The sequence below is a fragment of the Entelurus aequoreus genome, linkage group LG04 (genome assembly GCF_033978785.1).
Source record: "Entelurus aequoreus isolate RoL-2023_Sb linkage group LG04, RoL_Eaeq_v1.1, whole genome shotgun sequence".
NCBI classification, from domain to species: Eukaryota; Metazoa; Chordata; class Actinopteri; order Syngnathiformes; family Syngnathidae; genus Entelurus; species Entelurus aequoreus.
Window position 1 is genome coordinate 29,411,206 of NC_084734.1, and position 17,495 is coordinate 29,428,700.

The 17,495-nt window shown below is 40.5% G+C and overlaps 1 protein-coding gene across 1 annotated transcript in view; it reads right to left on the reverse strand.

The window, feature by feature from the left end:
- Window positions 1-17,152, reverse strand: part of LOC133649177 (uncharacterized) — a 29,353-nt gene extending 12,201 nt beyond the window's left edge. The window contains exons 1-4 of the mRNA XM_062046012.1: window positions 17,026-17,152; window positions 16,707-16,790; window positions 16,477-16,569; window positions 16,226-16,332 (exon numbers count right to left, since the gene is read on the reverse strand). Of these exons, the coding sequence (XP_061901996.1) occupies window positions 16,226-16,332; window positions 16,477-16,569; window positions 16,707-16,790; window positions 17,026-17,110 (369 nt within the window). The 5' untranslated portion in view covers window positions 17,111-17,152. The remainder of the gene's footprint in view (window positions 1-16,225; window positions 16,333-16,476; window positions 16,570-16,706; window positions 16,791-17,025) is intronic.
- Window positions 17,153-17,495: the final 343 nt, after the last annotated feature.

The window sequence follows — 17,495 nt, forward strand, 5'->3', positions numbered from 1 at the left end:
ACATTCACAGTGACTTTTATCTCCACGACAATACATCGACGAAACACTTTAGCTATGGAGCTAACGTGATAGCATCATGCTTAACTGCATATAGAAACAAAATAAATAAATCCCTGACTGGAAGGATAGACAGAAGATCAACAATACTATTAAACCAGGGACATGTAAATACACAGTTAATGCTTTCCAACCTGGCGAAGGTTAACAATTCTGTTGCTAACGACGCCATTGAAGCTAACTTAGCAACCGGACCTCACAGAGCTATGGTAAAAACATTAGCTATCCACCTATGCCAGCCAGCCCTCATCTGCTCATCAACACCCGTGCTCACCTGCGTTCCAACGATCGACGGTGCGACGAAGGACTTCACCCGATCACAGATGCGGTCGGCGAGACGGAGGAAGTTAAGGTGAGTTTGGCGGCTAACGCATCTGCTATCCATCTCTGTCTTCCTGGTTGTGTTGCTGTAGTCCGCTGCTAATACACCGATCACAAATTACAACTTTCTTCTTTGCAGTCTCCATTGTTCATTAAACAAATTGCAAAATATTCACCAACACAGATGTCCAGAATACTGTGGAATATTTGAAATGAAAACAGAGCTTTTTTGTATTGGATTCAATGGGGTACCAATACTTCCGCATCAACTGATTCCGTCACGCGCATACGTCATCATATCTAGACGTTTTCAACCGGAAGTGTGGCGGGAAATTTAAAATTGCACTTTATAAGTTAACGTGGCCGTATTGGCATGTGTTGCAATGTTAAGATTTCATCATTGATATATAAACTATCAGACTGCGTGGTCGGTAGTAGTGGGTTTCAGTAGGCCTTTAACTTGAGTCCGCATACCTGGCCTTAAAGATTACTTTCTTTTGGTTATCCTTTCCCCTAATATCTCCAGATGAAATGTATGGTACTGAAAACAAAAATGTGAATTATTCACTTTCCCACAGTCCAAGTTGCATTTTAACCTTAAGTTGGAACCCTCTTCAAGACCAGCAGTGTTGAGAGCACCTTTTGAAGGTGCCACTGAAGCCATCACCTAGGCCTAGGGGTCGGCAACCCAAAATGTTGAAAGAGCCATGAGTGGCCCCCCTTGGATTCAGTACCCCCCGATGCAACTGGCTGCTTGACTTCCTCACAGACATACCCCAGTCTGTGAGAGTGGGCAACAACACCTCCAGTGCCATCTCCCTGAGCATTGGCTCCCCCCAGGGCTGCGTCCTGAGTCCGCTGCTGTTCACATTGATGACCCATGACTGCTGCGCCAGGTCCACTACTAACCACATTGTGAAGTATGCGGATGACACAACAGTAGTGGGCCTCATCCGTGACAAGAACGACAAGGACTACAGGGAGGAGGTGAAACATCTGGTTGACTGGTGCAGAACCAACAACCTGGTCCTGAACGTCGACAAGACCAAGGACATCATCGTCGACTTCAGGAGGCACCAGTCCAGCCACACTTGTCAACGGCACAGCAGCAGTGGAGATTGTAAGCAGCACCAAGTTCCTGGGGGTGCAGATAACTGACAATATGACCTGGTCCCTACACACCGGAGCTTTTGTAAAAAGAGCTCAGCAGCGCATGCACTTTTTGCGTCGGATGAAAAGAGCACAGCTCCCTCCCCCCATTCTCAGCACATTCTACAGAGGCACTATACAGAGCCTGCTGACCAACAACATCTCTGTCTGGACTGGAGCCTGCAGTGCCTCAGACTGGAAGTCTCTGCAGAGAGTGGTGAGGACGGTGGAAAAAGTCATCAGGACTCCTCTTCCTCCTATCCAGGAAATCGCAAAAAGCCGCTGCCTGACCAGGGCTGAGAAAATCTGTAGAGACTCCTCCCACCCCCACCAAGGACTGTATTCACTGCTGGACTCTAGAAAGAGATTCCGCAGCCTCCGTAGCAGAACCTCCAGGTTCTGTAACAGCTTCTTCCCTGAGGCCATCAGACTCTTGAACGCATCACAATAATTCCCTTAATTCCCCCCCCCCAAAAAATGGATTAACTCGCTGGAATATAAAGACAATATAACATACATCCATAAACGTGGATGCATATGAAAAAGTGCAATATATTTATCTGTACAGTAATCAATTTATTCATATCTGCACCTTATTGCTCTTTTATCCTGCACTACAACGAGCTAATGCAACAAAATGTTGTTTTTATCTGTACTGTAAAGTTCACATTTGAATGACAATAAAAGGAAGTCTGTCTGTCTGTCTGTCAAAAATACAAAAAAAAAATCTGTCCGGAGCCTCCAACAAATAAAAGCCTTATATGAGTGTTATAATGAAGGCAACACATGACGTAAGTGTCTATATTAGCCTACTATCAAAATGACTATGTGTGTCACAAGCTGATGCAAATCTTTGTTGACAAAAATGTTGACAGTAATATACACATTTTTACAACATTGGAAAACATTTGGAAAACAGAGGCTTTTTAGTGGGTGAGATAATCCCTGGCATAGAATGGCCAAAGGTATAGATGTGTGTGTCCAAGTTAAAGGAAACTGCAGGCTGTCTTCTTCTAATGTATTTATTACAATCTTTGCAAGTTGAGTAACATTTGCTGTGGTCTGGAACAACATGGCACACATCAGAAATGCAGCCAATGTTACATACACATAATGTGTCATGAGACAAGCAAATATAAATTAAATACACAGAGGACATAAGTAAAGGAAATTACATGAACTCAAATATACTTACAAAGAGGCATAATGATGCAATATGTACATACAGCTAGTCTAGATCAGGGTCACCAACCATTTTGAAATCAAGAGCTACTTCTTGGGTACTGATTAATGCGAAGGGCTACCAGTTTGATATACACTTAAATAAATTGCCAGAAAGAGCCAATTTGCTCAATTTACCTTTAACTCTATGTTATTATTAATAATTAATGATATTTATCTTTGTGGAAACATTGATCATCTTAATGATTTCTCATAATAAATATATATAGAAACAGATAAATATCAATATGCAACACTTTATTTTTATATTTTCTCTAAGTGCACATTTTTCAAATTGAACATTTTCAAATGATGACTTCTAAGACAGTCTTGTGAAATCACAATATCCCATTTTAACTAGCTAGCCACTAACATTTTTTAACAAATCATTAATTACTTTGCACCATGTTTGTACAAATAATAAATCATGTAAAATACAAAAGTCAACTCTCAAATTTTTAAATAAATCGTGTCACACTTTGAACTGGACACCAAATCTGTTATCTGTTTCTTTGTCAGTTAGTGAAGACCAATTCTTTAAAATATATTCTTGGATTTTCAAATTCTATTTGAGTTTTGTCTCTCTTAGAATTAAAAATGTCGAGCAAAGCGAGACCAGCTTGCTAGTAAATAAATACAATTTAAAAACTAGAGGCAGCTCACTGGTAAGTGCTGCTATTTGAGCTATTTTTAGAACAGGCCAGCGGGCTACTCATCTGGTCCTTACGGGCTACCTGGTGCCCGCGGGCACCGCGTTGGTGACCCCTGGTCTAGATAACATGTTAGCATCGATTATCTTGCAATCATGAAGTGACCAAATATGCCTGATTAGCACTCCAAAGACGTCAATAACATCAACAAAGCTCACTTTTGTGCATTGATGCACAGCATAAAAAGTTTGGTGGACAAAATGAGACAAAGAAGGAGTGGCATAAAACACGTCTTTCTATGGCAGTGTCGTAGAAAGTTGTACATGTAAACAAACTACGGCGAGTTAAAAGGCCGCTGAAATTAGGACAAAACGGCGCTCGCCAAATACTCTCATCAGTAAAGCATGTTCAATATAAACAGTGGGATTTCTAACAGTTAGGAAGGTTTGTGTCATGTTTGTCCTTCTAAAGAAACCATATTAAAACAAAAATGTGTATGCATTTTTTGAAAAAAACTCCAGGGAGCCACTATGTCGGAGCTAAAGAGTCGCATGCGACTCTAGAGCTGCTGGTTGCTGACCCCCGGCCTTGGAGGTCAGGGCCTCGTTAATTAGGCCTGTGGGACATTGAATGCCTTAATCAGCTACTTTGGTTTGTCTACTTTGAACTACAGTGTTTCTTACTAAAAAACGTATTACTAAAAAGGTATTTCATACACTGAGTATGATTGAGCAAGCATTTATTACTTTCTTTGTGAGATGCCACTGAAGACGCTAACACCCCACATGGATTTTGGAACCCCAGGCTTAAGAGATGAGAGTCACGTATTAGGCCTCTAGGGCCGTGGATGTCTGGTTAAGCTTCTTCAAGCCCCTGGTTTTAAGGTGTTCTTCCCCTGAATGCTGTGGTTTCTGTTTCTCTTAATAACATTTCTGCTACTGAAAATACGCCTGGAGTAGAATCTTTCATTTCCGCCTCAGCAAATATGATGTTACTAACATGCCTTTCAGGGATTTTCCACATTTAATGTAGCAGATTTTGGTTACATTACTTTCACGCACTGTTCCAGGGTTCCTCTTTCCCCTCCCCAAGTTTACCATCTCACTAAAAATAATGCTACTGGAAATGCCCCCAAGGCTTTTCCATTTCCCACGAGCAGTATGACATCCGATTGGAAACAAACTACCAACGATTTTGAGAACATTTTCTCAGAAAATATGGTCACATTGAGCAATGCAGAACAAAACATGCAGAGTCTAAAAACTGCAGAAATAATGGTGAAGCTGATTTGAGCCAGACACGGCGTATGCGTGCTTACATTGTTTAAAATTGGGAAAAACTACTATATGAACACAAACCTTCTTCAGCTTTCCCTAAACACTCCGTCAGCAGTGATTCAACGTGTCCCCTTTTTGTTATTGTTTAGCAGTATAATCGCGGCGCCATCTACCGTTTCTCTGGACTATAAAGCGCACCTAAAATCTATTTTTTTTCTCAAAACTCGATAGTGTGCCCTATAACCGGGTGTGCCTAATGTACGGAATAATTCTGGTTTTGCTTACCGACCTCAAAGCAATTTTATTTGGTACATGGTGTAATGACCAAAGTGTGACCAGTAGATGGCAGTCAAACATAAGAAATATGTGTAGACTGCAATATGATGGCAATATGACTCAAGTAAACAACACCAACATTGTATATGTTCCATTGAAAATATAGAACATTACACACAACACTCAAAAATCTATCAAAATGTTTTGATACGACTTTGGTAAGCTATGAAGCCGCACCGCTTGATGGATTGTCGGCGCATTAAGCATATAAGTATTATTATGGTGTGTGTATAAGGTAAGACATATTATCTGGCATTTTGTTTCGCAATATTATGCAAAAGCAACGTTTCTTACCTTCTGGTACCTGCTGATCTGTATTTGGGATCTGCATAAATCCTGAAAAATTGTGCGCGTCCACCTTTGTAGTTCGTAGCGACGCCGTAGTCGATAAGCTTTTTCTCTATCTTCTTGTTATCGGACATTCATCCTCCGCTGTTGCCATTTCTAATATAAAGTAGTGTAAAGTTCTTACTTATATCTGTCAGTAAACTCACCATGAAAGCGGCAAAACATACCGGTGTAGTGAGTTTACATTAGTCACCCAAGGAACTTTAGTTATTAGAGAGTTCCGGTCGGACAACGTTTCAAGGGACACATTTCCGGCCTTGTTGTTGTTTCCGGATGGGGAGATACTGCTCCATTATTGATTTAAGTAAAGTCTGAATGTCATTAAAACAGTTAGCTCCATCTTTTGACACTTCTTCCACCCCTGTCCTTGCACGCTACACTGCTACAACAAAGATGACGGGGAGAAGACGCTGCCGAAGGTGAGCCACGTAAATAAGACCACCCACAAAACGGCGCATCCTGAAGCGACTGTCAGAAAGCGGCTTGAAGATGATCTGCAAAAAAAATCTATCGAGTTTGACCAAAAGAACCACCATTACATGTTATGTAGACCACAAAAAAGTGTTTTCAATTTAGAAAAAAATAATAATAATATGACTCCTTTAATGCGCCCTATAATCCGGTGCGCCTTATATTTGAAAAAAAGATTAAAAATAGACCATTCATCTGCAGTGCGCCTTGTAGTCCGGTGCGCCCTATGGTCCGGAAAATACAGTATGTAAAGCCAATAGCGCTTAATGCTAACTTAGCATTTGAGCGAATTTACAGCTGAAGTTATAGCCAACCAAAGTATAAGGAATCTTTGAGTTTTTCTACAGTTTTATCCAATAATTGTAATGGTCACATTGTTAATTGACACAGATTTGACATTGCAATTTGAATAGGGCTCCAAAGGGCATGTGATCTGACGAAGTGATTGCGTCTCCAACTTCTCTTTTGATCCAGCCGCGTCACCCTTCTGCCCGGGAGAGAATGACAAGACCAGAAATACACCACGTGATTTCATTAACATGGCTAGTCGTGGCTGTCGAGGGGACAAAGGAACGCAAATACTTAGCGTGGCAAAAAGTGCTCCAATTCAAAATGGTGGTCCTGCCCCAATGAAGAGTGGGATTATACAGTTTCCGCCATGGTAGACATAACACAATAGGTTTAGACTGATATTGAAGAATAAAGAAGCAAATTGCTCCATTATGATAACCGGATAAATTTAACGCTGACGTTTCAGTTTTGTGTGTCACCCTCGCCAATAAACGATCATCTAAAGACCATACCTCCTTAGGGGAGTAAAGCCTAATTTCTGCTAGCTATTTTATGCAAGTCCACAAAATCCGAGTCCATGAAGCAATAGTCTGCCCTTAAGTCAATAAAAGCAAAAACTTTACACTGCTTTACCAACCCACCCGACAAATCCCTGAATGTTCAAACCTTTTTACAGTGCGTGTACTCACACAATTCATTAGAATCAGGCTGTTTGTTTTTTCCCTGCAGGAGAAGAAGGAGCTTAAGGAGCAGGGTTTGTGAGCGTCGTATGTCTGGCAGGACGAATGGAGCATTTGGACTTATGATGGTCCGGGCTAGCACTGTTGTGAATTAATTAACTCATATCATGTTTTGCTTATGGTGAAGATTTATATCCAACTTGCAGAAGGCGAACCACCAAGTTTAATTAAATAGTGGTATTTCAGTTTGAGCACAAATAAGATAAGGCACCTTAGTTTGATATTCGCAGGTAGATTGGATCACTTCTCGTAGAAAAAGAGGCTCTAATTGGGACTTCGGAATGCAAAAGTGAAAGCCGTATCCTTAAGAAGAGACTACCTGTCTAGCTCAAAGCCAACATTTCAGTTATGACTTAAATGAGTTGTTTTTCAGACACTTTCACATGAACATCTCCTTACACGATCAGGTTCTGTTCTTCTGTATTAACACACACCCAGATGCAGGAAGAAGGGATATATGACTGTGGTTCGGGCTCTCCAGGTTAAGTGTCCTTTATTTTTTGACCGGAGTTCCTCCAGGTACTGCAGACCTGTTTAATGACGCACGCTTGTAATAAAGCAACTTTTTGTTCAGCAAAGCGTCTCCGACGTCTTTTTTGATCCAGCCGCACTGCCGTGTCATTCCTTCTGTCCGGACGAGGATGACAAGACCAGAAAAACACTTCAGCACAGCATCAACAGAGGCGTAATTTTTATCGACGAGCTCGCTCAGCAGCAGTGACTTGTCCTCAGAGTTGCATTGGCACCTCGTCCTTAGGCTGAAGGATGGTGGTTTTGGCAGCAACGATTACTGGGTCGACCCCAACCGCTGTCGATATCGCTCACAGGGCAAAGCGGGACAATATCGGCTATCCTCCTTAGCGTCTGCTCTAATGCACTCGCAAATTCTGTAGTCTAGGCGAATGTCTAATTCAATCATTGTGTCAAGGGTGGCAAGTTCATTCTTGATGCTACCATTTAACCCCTTGAAAAAAATGCTGCACATCGCAGATTCACAAAAAACACTTTCTGTGGCGAGGATACGAAAGTTAATGGAGTAAGGGGCTACAAAAAGCTTGCCTTGTTTAAAGTCCAATAGACGACTGACAGCTTATTCACCTGCTCAGTGGCCTTGTGGTTAGAGTGTCCGCCCTGAGATCAGTAGGTCGTGAGTTCATACCCCGGCCGAGTCATACCAAAGACTATAAAAATAGGACCTATTGCCTCCCTGCTTGGCGCTCAGCATCAAGGGTTGGACTTGGGGGTTAAATCACCAACATGATTCCCGAGCGCGGACACTGCTGCTACTCACTGCTCCCCTCACCTCCCAGGGGGTGGAACAAGGGGATGGGTCGAATGCAGAGGGTAATTTCACCACACCTAGTGTGTGTGATTATCATTAGTACTTTAACTTTAACTTTTCTCTGCCTTTTAGAGGGTAATCAAAAACCTTCATTATTTCCTTAGTAAACAAAGGTAGTGACGTGCGCAAGCAGGAGATGTGGTCCAAGCGGCTGCTTTGTCCAATAGCAGGCTTGGTCAGTGGAATAAGAACCAGACTGCTGGTCAAAAATTAACGAGCTCTGATGGAGAAACGGTTTGCAGCAGCCGTGTTAGGAGTGCGTGGCATGGTGATGCCGGAGGTCGTCTTTCCAAGATGCGGAGGAACGCCAGGAAGCAGCTTGCAGGTAAGAAGAATGATTTATAATAAATACCAAAAATACCAAATAACAAAACAAGCGTGCCTATAGCACGGGAAGCTAACGGAGTAGCTAAAAACAAAAGCTAAGCACATGAACAGGGCGAAGATTAGCTCAGGAATAGAATAGGTAGACGTCGTAACTCGTTGCTCAGAAGCAAATAAAAGCACCAGACCGAGAGAGGCGAGAGGACGGAATAAATAGCTCTCTGATTAGCGCCCGGCAGCAGGTGAGCGTCCTGCACACCAATCAGAGGAAGCTGAGACAATCAAAACAGAACTTAAACAACAAGTGAATCAAAACATAAACAAACTATGATCCGGGCAACAGATCATCACAAGCCGGACTCACCAGTGAAACGGGGCGGGGGTGAGGAATATTGGGACCCCAAACGCAGATCAACCAATGCAGATATATTCATCTTATCAGAAACCTGGCTAAGCAAAGCAGTCTCCAGAGGTGTGGACTCGAGTCACATGACTTGGACTCGAGTCAGACTCGAGTCATGAATTTGATGACTTTGGACTCGACTTGACAAAATGTAAAGAGACTTGCAACTCGACTTAGACTTTAACATCAATGACTTGTGACTTCACTTGGACTTGAGCCTTTTGACTTGACATGACTTGCTACTTTCCCCAAAACCCAAAGATTAAAAAGTTATTTGGGAGCGCGCCGCTCCGTATTTTTCCTTTTCTTCGTCTGTGTCTATCAGCGTGTTGTTCCTGTCAGCTGCTGTGCTCTCATTACAACAGCCAATCAAATTAGATATACGTTGTTTTCATCCCACAGCTCTCATCCAATCAAATTGCAGGACAACCAATGAAGAAGAATTGTCAAACAATGCGGCAGTGAGAAACAATTATGCCAAAGTTAATTTCGTTCGGGTATTAAAACTACGACTCGGTCAACAAAAAACGAATTGCCCTATGCAAATCACGCGGTTCGAATATTACAGACGGAGACGTAACAACTTCCAACTTCGTTCGACATTTGAAGTTGCACAAAGAAGGGTAAGTTTTGAATGTAAGCTAACGTTTATTGGCTAAGTAACGTGACTTTTATTTGATGTGTAGTTAAATCAGTGAGGCTGTAAACTCACTGCTAACGTTATAACCATAGACATCTTATACGTAGACGCAGCATGGAGCGCTACTGCCTACAGGCGCAGACGAGACGCGGGGCCGCCATCTTGGAGTGGTGATCCGCTCCACTAGTGCAATTCATTTGGCAGGAGCAATGAACTGTCAGCGCATTTAATTCATCTTACCTCACTGAATACCACTGATTTTTACGCGCTTTTTTGTCATACGTGTATCTATGATAAAGGACACATGTTTTGGCATGTTTTATTATTCATATATTGCTTAACAGTAATATAATATTCTTATACAGACGTCCGAGATCAAAACTGGGAATATAATCCCAGAGAAGGGGGAAAAAACGGTCATCTATTTTTAAATTGAAAAAACAATATGATTAGGTTATATAAACATGCGTATAGCCTACATAAACAATGTATGAATACATTAGATATCTATATATCTTATAGACTGTATCTCTGTTGCTGCAGCAGCAGAGAGTTTATTCTGTCTTGACACTTTGTATTGATATTTTCTATTACATTCTTCCCTTAAATGATAATGTTTACAGTGATTGTTATATATGTATTTTTTATGTATGTCGCTTTGGATAAAAGCGTCTGCCAAATACTTAAACATATATAAACACCTGAAAGTCTTTATATCAGCTAAAACCACCAATATGTCTCTCTGGATTCAGAATAAAACCAAATTCTGTCTTACCCAACAATGTTAGTATTTGAATATTGTTACTTGAAGACTTAGTCCTGGTTACAATTATACTGTTAAGAAAGTATTGTCTTATATTTTGCCTAAAATGAGAATGCATCATAATCAGGGGCGGCTGGTGAATTTTGTTTTAGGTGGGGCTGAAAGTTTGTAAACCAAACCCCTGTAGGGGGGTCATCCTCCCCCAGAAGATTTATTTGTGATTTTCACATACAAATATTGAAGATATTTGCTCCTTCTCAACTCTGTGGTAATATTATTTTCATAAAATACAACCAATAGTACGTTAATGTTAAATCTTACTTGTGAAAAGTAATCCCCCGATTCCTATTTTCAACAGTCCGCTCATTTGAGTAGGAAAACGCTGAACACCAGCCCGGCATCTTTGTTTTCTACCTGTCAACTGTCAGTTTAGGCTGTTCGCCGGCTCCTCATCACCACTTCAAGATGGCAGCCAAATTGCCAATGATGCGTCTAGTTATAAGATGTCTATGGTTATAACGTCATTGCCAACACGGCAATATGTTGCATCCACTGCAGTTCGCCACCTTATTCATACTTTTTCTCAAGTGATTTTTTTAAGCAGGGTTGCATGAGGTACCTATACTTAACGTTGCGTTAGTCAATGTATCGCACACAGTAACGTAACGTTAGACGGCGGTCAGCAGCACCGCATATTTTAGCCACCTACAAAAAGACAAACATAGTAAAATAAAGGTCAGTTAAAATGTATACTATATTAAAAATATATGTACATATTGCATAGGGCCCTGACATCTAAAAAGTACAACTCTGTTCATTATTTTGTTCACGTATTTGTTATGTTTTTCATGTGTACGCACACATAAACACACATACCGTATGAGATGAGATCAATGAGATAAGATAAGAACAGGATAGAAACTGCTGTGGAACTAGTTACAATGCAATATGCCATGGAAATACAATGTTAACACTTTTGTACAAATAAGTACAGTTGCACTTGTTTTTTCAAATGGGTTTATTCTGTAAAGGAATGAGTTAAATGTTTAAAATAACTGGTTAATAGTGCTATTATGAAGTGCAATGTCAGCACTATTTTTTTTCCTGCAATTTCAAATGCACTTGTTTTAATAAATAAATACAGTGTTTTAAAAGCATACACAATCTGTGTAAATATATTAGTCTGTGGTTAAAAGGACTTGAAAGGACTCGAAACTCAAAATGCAGGACTTGGGACTTGACTTAAGACTTTCCAGTCTTGACTTTGGACTTGACTCGGGACTTGCCTGTCTTGACTCGGGACTTGACTCGAGACTTGAGGGCAAAGACTTGAGACTTACTTGTGACTTGCAAAGCAATGACTTGGTCCCACCTCTGGCAGTCTCTGACAAGGACATTGCTATAAATGGATATAATGTCTTCCGATGCGATCGTCCTTGAAAAGGTGGCGGAGTTGTTATGTATATAAAAAACAAATTTAATATTACCTTATTATCAACACTGTCAATCACTAAACAATTTGAACTCCTTGCCTTGCAGCTTGAATTCTCGCATGGCCAACCTCTCGCAAATGTAGGGTGTTATAGACCTCCCTCTGCCTCCACTGAAGCCCTTGCCTCTCTTGAATCCTTTATGAGTGGGTTAAATGCTAGTGAACTTCTCTTGGTTGGTGATTTAAATTTTGACTGGTTGACTTCTTCTCCTGATAACCTTAAAGCTGTGTGCAACTCACTAAATTTAACTCAATTAATCACTTCCCCAACTCGACCCAATATTAAAAACTCCTCAAAATCATCTTTACTTGATCTAATTGTAACCAACGCTCCCCATAAGTACACTGGTACTGGGGTGTTTGTCAATGACTTGAGTGACCATTGTACAACTGCAGCTGTAAGAAACTGCAAGCTACCAAAATCAAAACCCACTATTACATGCAAAAGAGATATTAAAAACTTTTGCCTCCCAGCTTTTATATACGACTTAGCTGCCTTTCAGTGGAACAGAGTTGCTTTAATTGATGATATTGAGATAGCGTTGAAATACTTGTATAATGAATTTCAACGTATGGTCAATAAACATGCTCCCTTTCGAAAATTTAGAGTTAAAGGTCAAAATAATCCCTGGTTTTCCTCTGCAATTGGAAACCTTCTCAAAGAGAGAGACGTTGCTTGGGCCAGGGCTCAAAAACAAAGACAGAGGCTGACTGGCTTAGCTTTCGCCAGCTTAGAAATAAATGTACTTCGCTTGTTAAGAGAGCCAAGTCTGATTTTTACCTGCATGAATGCAAAAAACATATAAATGACCCCAAAAAGTTTTGGCAAACCATAAAAGCTTCTTTAAATCATGTGACAACAAATGACTTTCCAAGTCCTTTAATTACTCAATCTGGTACTTTGTCTGATAAGACAACTATATCAAATTGTTTTAATGAGTATTTTGTTTCTGCCGGATCCTTGTTTGAGTCGTTAAATCCTCAATTGTCAAATGTTGGTTTAACTAATGTTAATATACCAAATACTCCACAGGCTGTAAAGATGCAACACCTGCACTTTTGAGTTCACACCTGTATCAGTATCTGAGGTAAACAATGCACTAAAGCGCCTGGACACAACTAAAGCAGCAGAACCTGACCAAATTGAACCCTTTTTCTTAAAATTGGCTGCTGATTTTGTTGCTGAGCCTCTCTCGCATATTTTTTTACCTACGTTTAACAAGTAAAAGCATTCCAAAAATGTGGAAATCGGCCTTTGTTCTTCCCCTGCTAAAAGGGGGTGAACCCACAAATATAAATAATTACAGACCAATTTCTAAATTATGCATTTTTTGTTTGAGAAGATCATCAGTAACCAGCTAAAGGATTTTTTAGAATCAAACAATATTGTATCTCCATTTCAATCTGGTTTTAGAAAACAACATAGCACTATTACAGCTGCTCTTAAGGTCCTCAATGATTTAATCGAGGCTGTAGACGGCAAGAAATATTGTGTCGCCCTATTTATTGATTTGTCAAAAGCATTTGACACAGTAGACCACAGTCTGTTAATTCAAGTCCTTCATCACGTTGGATTATCTAAAAATGCAGCTGGTTGGTTCACAGCAGTGGCGTGCGGTGAGGTTAATGCAGTGCCGGCCCAAGCCTCCATGGGGCCCTCTATTTCTGCCAATAATATTGATTGTTGATCATTCACACACCTACTATAAACTCATTGCGGCTCTGGCAGTGTTGTTTATATTATCCTATTGTCAGCCTGGTATGTCTTTACAAATGACATGTCATTTATAAAGATATGGGGGTGGCCCAGTTAAAGGCCTACTGAAACCCACTACTACCGACCACGCAGTCTGATAGTTTATATATCAATGATGAAATCTTAACATTATAACACATGCCAATACGGCTGGGTTAACTTATAAAGTGACATTTTAAATTTGCCGCTAAACTTCCGGTTCGAAACGCCTCTGAGGATGACGTATGCGCGTGACGTAGCCCGGGGAACACGGGTATGCCTTCCACATTGAAGCCAATACGAAAAAGCTCTGTTTTCATTTCATAATTCCACAGTATTCTGGAGATCTGTGTTCGTGAATCTGTTGCAATCATGTTCATTGCATTATGGAGAAAGAAGCTGAGCAAGCAAAGAAGAAAGTTGTCGGTGCGAAATGGACGTATTTTTCGAACGTAGTCAGCAACAACAGTACACAGCCGGCGCTTCTTTGTTTACATTCCCGAAAGATGCAGTCAAGATGGAAGAACTCGGATAACAGAGACTCTAACCAGGAGGACTTTTGACTTCGATACACAGACGCCTGTAGAGAACTGGGACAACACAGACTCTTACCAGGATTACTTTGATTTGGATGACAAAGACGCAGACGTGCTACTGTGAGTATGCAGCTTTGGCTTCTAAACATTTGATCGCTTGACCGTATGTGCGCAACTTTTTTTTGCGTATGTACGTAACTTTTTTAAAATATATAAGCTTTATGAACCTTGGGTTAGGTGAACGGTCTTTTGGGCTGAGTGATTGTGTGTGTTGATCAGGTGTTTGAATTGTATTGGCGTGTTCTATGGAGCTAGGAGCTAGCATAGGAGCTAGGAGTTATCATAACAAAGACGTAGGTGTTTTTATGCAGGATTAATTTGTGTCATATTAAATATAAGCCTGGTTGTGTTGTGGCTAATAGAGTAAATATATGTCTTGTGTTTATTTACTGTTTTAGTCATTCCCAGCTGAATACCAGGTACCGTGAGTATGCAGCCTTGGCTGCTAAACATTTGATAGCTTGACCGTATGTGCGCGTCACGTACGTAACTTTTTAAAAATATATGACCTTTATGAACCTTGGGTTAGGTGAACGGTCTTTTGGGCTGAGTGATTGTGTGTGTTGATCAGGTGTTTGAATTGTATTGGCGTGTTCTATGGAGCTAGGAGCTAGCATAGGAGCTAGGAGCTAGCATAACAAACATGCAGGTGTTTTTATGCAGGATTAATTTGTGGCATATTAAATATAAGCCTGGTTGTGTTGTGGCTAATAGAGTATATATATGTCTTGTGTTTATTTACTGTTGTAGTCATTCCCAGCTGAATATCAGGTACCGTGAGTATGCAGCCTTGGCTGCTAAACATTTGATAGCTCGACCGTATGTGCGCGTCACGTACGTAACTTTTTAAAAATATATAAGCTTTATGAACCTTGGGTTAGGTGAACGGTCTTTTGGGCTGAGTGATTGTGTGTGTTGATCAGGTGTTTGAATTGTATTGGCGTGTTTCATGGAGTTAGGAGCTAGCATAGGAGCTAGGAGTTAGCATAACAAAGACGTAGGTGTTTTTATGCAGGATTAATTTGTGGCATATTAAATATAAGCCTGGTTGTGTTGTGGCTAATAGAGTATATATATGTCTTGTGTTTATTTACTGTTGTAGTCATTCCCAGCTGAATATCAGGTCACCCCCGGCTCTCACAGAATAGCTTCAATCCCCACTAGTCCTTCACTTGCACTTTACTCATCCACAAATCTTTCATCCTCGCTCAAATTAATGGGGAAATTGTCGCTTTCTTGGTCCGAATCTCTCTCACTTCATGCGGCCATCATTGTAAACAATAGGGAACTTTGCGTATATGTTCAACTGACTACGTCACGCTACTTCCGGTAGGGGCAAGCCTTTTTTTATCAGATACCAAAAGTTACAATCTTTATCGTCGTTGTTCTATACTAAATCCTTTCAGCAAAAATATGGCAATATCGCGAAATGATCAAGTATGACACATAGAATAGATCTGCTATCCCCGTTTAAATAAAAACAATTCATTTCAGTAGGCCTTTAAGAACATAAATAATACCAATGAATGAACGAATGATGTCCACAGTGCCACATATGGTTCCTAATCTTAAAATGTAGAAAACATTCAGCTACAAGAGTGGCCTGGGGTTGAACAGTACAAGTGATAAAGCTTTGTATTTACAGTAAAAGTGTCATCTTGTCTCATCAGTCTTGTACATATTAGTCTTTAATTACTAGTTTATATTTTTAGTTAATTGTTCATATTTAATGTTTACTTTGTACTAAGAGAGCGCAGTCTACTGAAGTTAAATTCCATGTGTGTTAAACATAACTGGACAATAAAGCTAATTCTGATTCACTATATTATTGCACCTATGTTGACCCAATCCCGCTGTCCCTCGGCTGCCAGTTTTAAGGACTTTTTGGAAAATAATTTGCAGCAAAAGCAATAGACTGCATCTTTACTTCTTGAATAAGTCAGCCAGCTACGCTTTACTTTTTCCCCATTGACTAGCTGTCTGTAGCTATAATGATAATGAAAACTTCGGACATCATGCCGTTTGGGGAATGAAAAGTTCTCCTTAATAGACAGTGGTCCTCTGATCACCTGCTCAGTCCTGTCTGAATCTGAGAGGAAAGAAGGCCACTCAGCTGGGTCAACTGGCAGAGCTGATGATGGTCCATGGTGTGAAGGGGACGTTGTGGTGGAAGTTGCTGAGGAAGTGACCAAATAAAGACAATGACTAAAAAAGAAGGACCTATAAGGTCATTAAATTGCACTGTTGGACATAATTATTAATCTCAGAATGTTCTGCAGTACAATGAGCAATTATAAAGGGTGTTTTGCAGTTAACTTACTAGATAAATCAGCTGTGGTTTCAGACATGGAGGGGACAGTGGGCACAGAGGATGGAGGTGTGTGAGAGAGCACTGTAGAGGATGGAGATGGACCTAAGATGAAATACATACATACATACATATAGGCACACATATTAATGAGATACTTTGACTATATTAATTTCCCTTCAGGTGTAATGTTTATACTAAGAAATTAAATGTATACTGTATGGTGACAGTCTTTTCCTCACCTGATTCATCACTCACAGTTGAGCCTGAGGATGTGGACTGGCTCTGGGCTGATTCTGTGCCTCCAAAGTATTTTAACAATGCTCCTGGGGAAGTTTCACATAACTTATGAGTTGATGTAAAAAATAATGTTTATTTTACTCACATAAATTACCGTGCTCTGCTGCAAACAATTTGTGCAAACAACATATCTCACTAGTAACCTGATGCTAAAAACATATTGCTAGCACCGCGCTAGCTAGCTAACGTCACCTAGCTAAAGCTAATTACAGCTACAAATCTCTTTGATAAACTTTTTATTACCAAGTCATGCAAACATACCTTTATCATGGCATTTTTTCTCCTCTTCCACTTTCTTCTTCTTCCTTTTTTCTGCACCTGAAGGATATGTCCTTTTTTGTGACATTGTTTTGCCTCTATCTGCGCTTTTGATGCCCAGTGCGCATGTCTGGCATTGCACGGCAGGCGGCAAACGTCACAGGTGCAGTAGAGGCAGCTTAAAGAGAGGCAGGAAGAATCACTAGGCCTAGATCAGCAGCAGCACTCTGTTGACCTAAAATTGTGTTTTTGTACAATAATATATCTTTGATCATTTAGAAATCATCAGTCAGACTCGTACATGCAAAAAATAAAAATAAGAACGTTTTGTTAATTGCTTTTGGGGGTCCCCTGGTGGCCGCGGGGCCCTAAGCAAGCGCTTAGTACGCTTATGCCTTGGGCCGGCTCTGGGTTAATCTCTGGTGAGGCACTGCATCATCACAGTCAGATTTACAAACATGTGAACCCTAAAT